General features: G+C 45.6%; 1 protein-coding gene across 1 annotated transcript in view; it reads right to left on the bottom strand.

The window, feature by feature from the left end:
• Positions 1 to 285: 285 nt before the first annotated feature.
• Positions 286 to 9,326, bottom strand: part of TMEM51 (transmembrane protein 51) — an 11,068-nt gene continuing 2,027 nt past the window's right edge. The window contains exons 2-3 of the mRNA XM_010850051.1: positions 4,542 to 5,064; positions 286 to 1,426 (exon numbers count right to left, since the gene is read on the bottom strand). Of these exons, the coding sequence (XP_010848353.1) occupies positions 1,018 to 1,426; positions 4,542 to 4,879 (747 nt within the window). The 5' untranslated portion in view covers positions 4,880 to 5,064 and the 3' untranslated portion in view covers positions 286 to 1,017. The remainder of the gene's footprint in view (positions 1,427 to 4,541; positions 5,065 to 9,326) is intronic.

Genomic DNA, 9,326 nt, shown 5'->3' on the forward strand with positions numbered 1-9,326 from the left:
CAGGTTGCCATTTCCTACTCCAGGGGATCTTCTCGACCCAGAGACTGAAGAATCTCTTGCATCTCCTGCAGTGGCAGGCAGATTCTTTACCACTAGCACCACCTGGGAAGCCCAATACCTGGCCTGGGCACAGCTGAACAGGGATAAATATGTGAAGTGCTTAGCATAGCACCTGGCGGATACTAAGTGTTCAGGATATATTAGCTAGCATTGTTCTCATTGGTGAGATTTCTCCCTAAGCAAGTCAGTGTTGGAAGAGCTGTTAAGGTAATCTAGCACCAAATGTACGACATATAAAATATTTTATTACAAAAAGCTCATTTTAGAAGGAACAGAACATCTCAGATGGCTTTCTTTTTTTTTTTTTTGCCAATACATAGGAGAGACTAGGAAAAGTCTACCAATGAGACTAGGATCTTATGCATCCTCAGGTCTTTGAGGCCTCAAAACAACCGATGGCATCAGGGTTCTGAGAACCCCACCTGGGTCTCACCCCCATGTAATCATCCAGCCTCTTGTTCAGCTTAATTCATGATATGGGTGTGTCCTTTCTGTAGAGCCGGTCATCTTTCCTACCCACAGTGCAGGACTCCAGGGAGAAAGTGAAGACATAACTTATTTTCTTTGGGAAACAAAACAGTCCTAGTGGAAGCAAAACAAAGCCATGATCTAAGCCAGTTGCTACGTATCCTTTCCTAATCAGAAGGAGGAGTATTGTCCCCAGCAATTCAATGTCAAGGAAGGACAAAGGGGAAGATGCCGGCACTGCTTCCCTGGATGGGGTCACAGCTTCTCAAGATCCGGGGCAGCAGCTCTTTCCAATGTACCTGCGACCGGAGGTCCTGGGGACCCCAGAGTCACTCCCCAGTCCTAGAACGCCCTCAGCTCCTGGCCCCATCCAAATAGCTAAGTACACACCTGGCCCCTCCGCTTCTCAACTGTGGCTGAAGTGGCTTCATTCGGGGTCTGTTGGTGCAGAGGACGAGAAACAGGAGGGAATCCGCCCAGAAGGGGCCATCAGTCGGGGGGCCGGGCATCAGGGGCCTTCTCCTGGACCTCATCGTACTGTGGGGGGGGTGTCAAAGGCTCGATGGAGGGAGGAGGCACGTTTTTGTCTGGCAGGTTGATCCTAAAGTCTTTGAGGTGAAGCTTTTCGGATTTTATCCTTCTCACTTTCAGCGGCTTCAGGCGTTTGGACAACTTGGAGTTCTGCCTGTCGGGGGGGTTCCCTGGGCTGGTCTCCACGTCGGCCCTGGTTGTGGTGGGGCTCGTCTCATCCAGCCCCGTCAAGGACTCGTAGGAGGGGAGAGAGATGCTCATCCGGGGGTTCTGGTCCGCGTCCCTCCCTTCCGCGTAGTTTGTGTTCATCACTTCCTCGTAGCTGGGGACGTAGTACCGTGAGGAGGCCTCCTCCTCCTCCTCCTGGCTGCAAGATAGCAACACAGACATGGGATGGTTAGCATGTGCTCGAGTCACTTACGATCACAAAGAGACGGATCCCGGACCACATGTTGCCACTGGGACCCCGGATACCAGCCTTGTTAATAACAGGTGTATCCAAGGAGGAATAAGAGCTATCACTTCACCTATTGGCTACAAGCCAGACACTGTTCTAAGTACATATAAACTAATGTCATCTTCCTAAAGACACTATGAGTTAGGTTCTATTGGGTTGGCCAGAAAGTTTGTTTGGGCTTTTCCACTGGATAATATGGAAAACCCAAATGAACTTTTTGGCCAGCCCAATATTGGTATACCCATTTTATGGATGGGAAATTACAGAATAATTTGAGATACATGTAAATTTTATATTCCAGATATTCTTTCTCTACCCAGGAACAACCATTTTGCTTCAAATCGGCACCTGTTTCATGTATGTTTATGTTGTCTATGGTCAAAGGACGCCCATCTGGGCATCAGAATAGCCCACCTGCATGCTGTTACATTTGGGCTAAAAAGCAGGGGAGGTTAACACTTTTCATTTTATGGATGGGAAAACAGATACATTGAGGTCAAGTGACTTGGTCATACCTTTAATGATGGGTGACTAGTTTTCCTTCTTTGCTCTTTTTTGTATTTCCCAAGTTTTCTAGAATATGCCTGATTATCTTTTACTTTCAGAAAATTTGTTTAATTTTTCCAAAATAAAAACATCTCCCATTCCACTAGAAAGATAAGACATTCTTACTGAAAATTCAAACACTACAGAAAAATTTAATAAAGAATATAAAAATACTTAGATTGCCAGGAGAAATATCAACAACCTCAGATATGCAGATGATACCTAAAGGCAGAAAGTGAAGAGGGACTAATGAGCCTCTTGATGAGAGTGAAAAAGGATAGTGAAAAAGCTGGCTTAAAACTCAACATTAAAAAAACTAAGATCATAGTATCTGGTCCTATCACTTCATGGCAAACAGATGGAGAAAAAGTGGAAACAGTGACAGGTTTTATTTTCTTGGACTCCAAAATCACTGTGGATGATGATTGCAGCCACAAAATTAAGATACTTGCTCCTTGAAAGAAAAGCTATGACAAACCTAGACAGCATATTAAGAAGCAGAGACATCACTTTGCCAACAAAGGTCCATATAGTCAAAGCTATGATCTTTCCATTAGTCATGTATGGATGTGAGAGTTGGACCATAAAGAAGGCTGAGCACTGAAGAATTGATGCTTCTGAGTTGTGGTATTGAAGAAGACTCTTGAGAATCCCTTGGACTGCAAAGAAATCAAACCAGTCAATCCTATAGGAAATCAGTCCTGAATATTCATTGGAAGGACTGATGTTGAAGCTGAAGCTTCAATACTTTGGCCACCTGATGGGAAGAGCCGACTCATTGGAAAAGACCCTGATGCTGGGAAAGAATGAAGGCAGGAGAAGGGGGTAACAGAAGACGAGATGGTTGGTGGCATCACTGACTCAATGGACTTGAGTTTAAGCAAGTTCTGGGAGATAGTGAAGGACAGGGAAGCCTGGTGTGCTTCAGTTCACGGGATTGCAAAGAGTTGGATACGATTTAGCGGCTGAACAATAACAACATTTTGCTATACACCTTTCCAGATCCTTCTCTAGTCCCATAGCCACAATGTCTGATGTGATGAAGACCTTAACATGCTGTGTTATAAACCTCCTTTTCTCAGAGATACAGATTCACATTAACAAATATAGTTTGGCAGTGGCTGCAGAGAATTCTAGTGAATGGGCGTGTTATAATTTAGCTCGACTGATGGATATTTAGTAGTCACATCTGTCTATGCTATTTTCAGCAATGCTCTGATAAATCTATGAGTACAGACCCCTTTGCACTTGTGTGACTGTGTCCCAAAGATAAGCTCTTAGGAAGGTAACTGATAGGCGCACACATCTTTAAAATGCCGGTTACAGTGAATTCCCCTTCAGTAAGGCTATGTCAACCAGCCCCTCATTAGCAACCCACTTCCTGACAAATCTTTAACTCAGAGTACAGTCTATGTTGGCCAGCAGATAGGCAAAGAATTACAATGCCTTTTGTTGGTTGTTTGTATTTCCTGACTAATGAGACTGAACAACTATCATTTGAATGTCTGTGAAATGCTTGTTCGTGTTCTTGGTCCATTTTCCAACCGTGTGTTCTTTAACATTCATTTGTAAGGCATCTTAAAAAAAATTTTTTTTATTGTGATAAAGGTCACATAATATAAAGCATACTATTTTAACCGTATTTTAACTGTGTATTTCAGTGGCACTAGTCCATTCACAGTGTTGTGCATGTCTCACCATCATCCATTTCCCAAATTTTTCACCTCTCTAAACTGAAACTCTCCCCATTAAACACTAAGTCTCCATTCCCCATCCCTACCCCTACCCGCTACCTCCCCAACCTCTGGGCCCTGGCATTTATCAATGTACTTTCTAACTCTATGAATGTGAGGTACTACTCTAGGTGCCTTGTATAAGTAGAATCAAACAGTATTTGCATCTGTTGTATATTGGAATGCATTTTTAAGGTTAACTTAATATCTGTCCTACAAACAGACTGTGCCTTCTTCCCCCCACCCCACCCCATGCTATACAGTAGGTTCTCATCAGTTATCTATTTTATACAAGTAGTGCTCTTTTTACACTTGGGGTATCAACTTTTATCTTATGCCCCCAATTTAGCACTTGCTTTTTAAATGTGTCTGTAGCATTTTTTTTGTCAAATAGAACCTTGCTTCCCAACCTTTCAACTCAAAGCATAAACATCCAGGACACTGGGGGTAAATGGACTAGCTTCCAGGGGACAGGCTCTGGCCACCCCAGGTGCCATGCAGATCCCCTGGAGGGTGTGTCAGAATCTTGACACAACTGTAATCATTCATTCAAACCATATTATTTGGGAAACTCTGGGATCAAAAGATAAAGTCATTTGTAAAACGATAAACTGTTTCACAGAAGCGGTCATGGGAGACAGCCCCTTAGATTAAAATGTTCTCACCATTGTTGAGTCCTGAGCCTGTGGGTATGCATGTGGGTGTGCGTGTCCATCCCCAGTCCGGGTCCGGTCGGCCATCCTCACCTGTCCTCCTCATGGGCGTGCGGTTCGACCCCTGGGTGCTGGATGTGTGCCAGCTCCTCGCCCTGCCGCTGCTTCCTCTTGTCCCGGATGCTCAGGCAGATTGAGAGCAGGAGCAGCATCACGCCGGCCCCAACCAGCACATAGGCCACAGAGAAGGTCTTGCTCTTAAGGATGCCACTTCCTACCTCCGTCTTGTTCCCTTGAGCAGCCGGCTTTTCTGCGTTGCTGAACCCAGGGACCAGGTTCCACATGGCCATGATGATCCCAAGGACCAGCATCCCCAGGCCGATGGCGGTCAGCGCATAGTGCGAGCCGTTGGCTTTGGACTGGGCCATCATGCCAGCAGGAGCGGGGCAAGGTCCAGGTTCAAAGAGAGAAAATAAATAAATAAAAAGCAGCAGCTGCAACAAAATGTCCTGAACGATAGCCCTAGGGCCACACTAAAAAAACGGCGGCTGGACTCTCGAGGGATGGTTGCAAGCCAACACAAGGCATCCTGTGTAGACGGCTGCGTCCGGGAGGTCTGCGAGGAAAGCAGAGAGGAGAGAGCAAAGTCATTTCTGATTCAAGGCGCTCTGCTGAATGCGGTGGCTGTGCTCCTGACTAGGGACGGGGTCGGGGCGGGGTTGAGGGGTAGGGGGAGGCAGGACTGAGTCATGGCCAGGGCTGGGCTTGCCTCTGATGCATTCCAGACGTCTTACGTGCCCTGCTCCTTCTGTGATCTGCCTCCCCAACCTGAAAAGGAGAAGCCAGACCTTTCCCTGCGGGAAGCCAGAAAGGTCAGAGCTGCTGGTCATCCAGATATTTTGTGGGATTTAGTGAAGTGCAGTACAATCTCAGCCTCTCACCAGCTACGGCGAGAGTGAACCATGGCTTCCTGAGCCATGTCAATATTGCCTGGCTAACCAGCATCAGTCATGATGTGACCCAGTGGAAGTAGCTTCCCACTGTCTGCAGCACAAAATCCAGGCTCCTTGGAATCCTGCTCATGGCGGGCTCAACCTGACCCTGCCTCTCCCACTCATCTTGCACTTCACTCCCCATCGCAAACTCCCTCCAGGGTTTCTGCCCTTCTTTGATCAGCCCTGCTCAGCTGCCCTTCTGTGTCTCCCACAAGCCCCCAGGATCTTCTGTGGCAAATCTCTTTCTTTCTGTGACCACTTCTTTTCCACTTTGCTCCTGGAACATAGCAGCACCCTCCCTCCCCCAATGCCTGCTGAATCAAATGAATGAAATAGCCAGATGAAGCTGTCCTGCAAGGCATGCTTCTTTTCAGCCACATGGAGTTTTACCTTTTTTTTTCCCTTCTCTCTTAAAGGGTGCTTTTCCGTTTATTTTTGGCTGGCACGGCATGTGTGGCATGCGGGATCTTAGTTCCCCAACCAAGGAATGGAATCTGTGCCCCCTGTATGCGGAGCAGGGAGTCTTAACCACTGCACTGCCAGGGAAGTTCTGAGTTTTGCTTTTCTTAAAGGGGCAGAAACCTGCACATCCATCATCTTAGCTGTTGTGCCCAGCTGGATGAAAAACCCTATCTTGTGAAGCAGCTCCGAGACCTTGTGCTCATGGGATCAATCAGCTGGGAGTCTGTAACAATTTGCTGGCAGGGAAAGGGAGCCTGATAAGCCAGTGACTTGAAGGTTTGAGATTGGAACACTTTCAGGGGGCTGGAGGACCAGCGAGTAAGGCTCCTGGCTAATTACTCCTCAATACATTATCCCTGCCACAGCAATCTTTGCAGAACAGTAAAACTTTACAGCTGTTTAGATGGGCAAGGCCCTATTTGCCATTCCACATTCTTTCCGCTCCTTGCAAAAAGATGGCTAACCAGGCCATGTGAAATCTGATGCTGCTGAGATATTTTCTCATCAAGCACTGGGCTCCATCTGAAACTGGCCACTTTGTTCAAAAATACTCTAAAAATAATTGGGATAACATCTTCTACTGGCTTGAAGTCCATTCCTTCTTTTTTTTTTCTCCCACTCAACAAATATTTCACATGTACCTGCTAAGCAGTGTTCAGTACTAGAGAAATACTGATGAACAAATTAAGGATTAGCGGGGAGGTTTCAGGCCAGCAGGAGAACAGTCCACAGGGAATAACAATAAAGTAGGGAGAGAGAGAGAGAAAAAATAAGGCATAATCTGTTTTTAGGACATATATTAAGTTAAATATAACTTAATGCCTTCTTAAGAAGGCATTCCAATTACATTGGGTGCTAAGTTGTTTCAGTCATGTCCGAGTCTTTGGGACCCCATGGACTATAGCCCACCAAGCTCCTCTGTCCATGGGATTCTCCAGGCAAGAATACTAGAGTGCGTTGCCATGCCCTCCTCCAGGGGATCAAACCCACATCTTTTACATCTCTGCGTTGGCAGGCAGATTCTTTACCACTAGCGCCACCTGACTCCACTTATATAAGGTACCTACAAGAGTCAAATTTATAGAGTCAGAAAGTACATTGGTAGATGCCAGGGGCCAAGGGGTGGAGGTGGAGAGGGGAATGGGGACTTAAGTGTTTAATGGGGACAGGGTTTCAGTTTTGGAAGATGAAAAATTCGGGAGATGGATGATGGTGCTGATGGTGAGAGTTGCACAACAATGTGAATGTACTTAGTGCCACTGAACTGCATAGTTAAATATGGTTACAATAGTATGCGTTATGTGATTTTTATCACAATAAAAATATTAAAAAGGGCTTCCCTGGTGGCTCAGTGGTCAAGAATCCGCCTGCCAATGCCAGAGACCTTGGTTCAAGCCCTGATCCAGGAAGATCCCACATGTCACGGGGCAACTAAACCCGTGGGCCACAAGTCCTGAGCCTGTGCTCTAGAGCCCAGGAGCCACAACTACTGAGCCCATGTGCCCTACAGCCTGGCTCTGCAACAAGAGAAGCTACTGCAGTGAGAAGCCTGTCACATTAACTAGAGTAGCCCCCTCTCACTGCAACTGAAATCCCCGCGGCAACGAAGACCCACAAAATAAAACCAATGAAGACCCACAGCCAAAAATAAAGTAATAAAATTTTTAAAAATTAAAAAAATAATGAGAAGAAAGTACAGGAACTGTGGCACTAGGCAGCCGGGGGTCCTAACTCAGGCTGGAGGGCATATGGAGAATCTTGTGAGAGAGAAGCCCCACTTCACATATGAGGGTCTGCCTCCTGAATGTGCTATACTATATGGGTGGGTACAAGTGTGTACATACATGCACACACATGCCCGTGTGCTGGTGTATGACCATGCTTGTGTGTGCATGCAGAACACTGAACAAGAATCCTGTTGGAGACACTTGCAGTGAGGCCAGCTGCTAATCGCCTACTGTATACACAAGGCGGTGTGCTTTTCACATCACTCATGGCCAGCGAAGGGAAGGATGAGGGGTTTCGCAGCCCTAGCAATGCCTCGGTTCTGCCAAATGGATTGGAGACAAAGGTCAGAACTAGGGGGCTCAGTGGTAGAGAGATGCAGCCTGAGCCTTGTGCTGGAAGCAGGAGAGAAGAAGAAACTATTCACTGAGCACCTGCTCAGGGCTGGACAGCCAGGCCTCTTACCAGGGAGGCTGACAACCTGTTTATTAACTCAGTGATGTGGCCACATTACCCTAACTGGCTCCTCGCTCTCATTCATTCTCAATTCAAGTTTTGCCTTGTGCTGTCACATGAGTAAAACAGGCCCCTGATGAGGGACATGGGCAGAGATGAAAACGTCAGAACGAACACATTCTTGGCCTGTTGTCAATGACTGAAAACCGGCAGTAATACTCAGTGTGGGTGAGGGTGTTGGGATGGGCGATTTCATACAGTTTTTCTGGGTGGCAAGTTTTGGCATTTAGGGATCAAAAGTTTCAAAAATGTTTATACCCTCAAGCTCTGTCATTCCAACTTCTAAGAATTATGTACAGGGCAAGGATATTCATCCTAACTTGATAGCAGTGGGAAACTAGAAACTATTTCAACAGCCACTAGTCTGGATCTGGTTAAATAAAATATGCACTTACTGAATTATGGTCTCAAAGCAGCTGATGATAGATTTTAAAATCAAATAAGAGTATGTTCAGTGTGATCCTAATTTTTATAAAGCTCTGTACATGGGCATGTATTATTCATATGAATATATAGGGGAAAAGGCTGAATGATTTTACTTATGTTAAAATAAAGAGGCAATATATTTCATATATGTAAACATATATGTAAAATCCCAGATGACAGACACATTCCAAACTTGTGCCAAAGATTGTTTCTGGGGATGAAGGGGGCTTAGGAAGTGTAACTTTTACTCTATTTCTGTATTTTTTAGAGACAAAAGACCTACATACTCTATTTCTGTAGTCTGAATTTTTTACAGTTAGAATGTATTGTCTTAAGGCAACACAGCTTGGTGGTTAAGTGTGAGCTGTGGAACCAGGCTGCCTGGGCTCTCTGCACCTTCCCAGCTGAGTGACCTTGGACAAATGACTTAACCTCCCTGTGCCTCAGTTTCTACAACTGTTAAGATGCAGATAAAAGCTCTCTAGGACTCAACCTCATAGGAAAGTTATGATAAGTCAACAAGTAAATGTACATAAAGTACCCAGAACAGTATGTGACCAGCACACAGTGAGTTCCTACAGGAAGGTTTGTTATTTAATATTATTTAAAGCCTGCATTCTCCATGGGGTGAGCTCACCCACAAGGGGGGAAAATTGGCTCTTGGGGATGGTGTAAAATAATCTTAATTGCTACAAAGTTTGTGGTCCTCCATGGTACATAGATACTCAGCCTATCTGGTATTAAAGTTTTATGG

The sequence above is a fragment of the Bison bison genome, unplaced genomic scaffold, assembly GCF_000754665.1.
Source record: "Bison bison bison isolate TAMUID 2011002044 unplaced genomic scaffold, Bison_UMD1.0 scf7180017864289, whole genome shotgun sequence".
Classification (NCBI taxonomy): domain Eukaryota; kingdom Metazoa; phylum Chordata; class Mammalia; order Artiodactyla; family Bovidae; genus Bison; species Bison bison.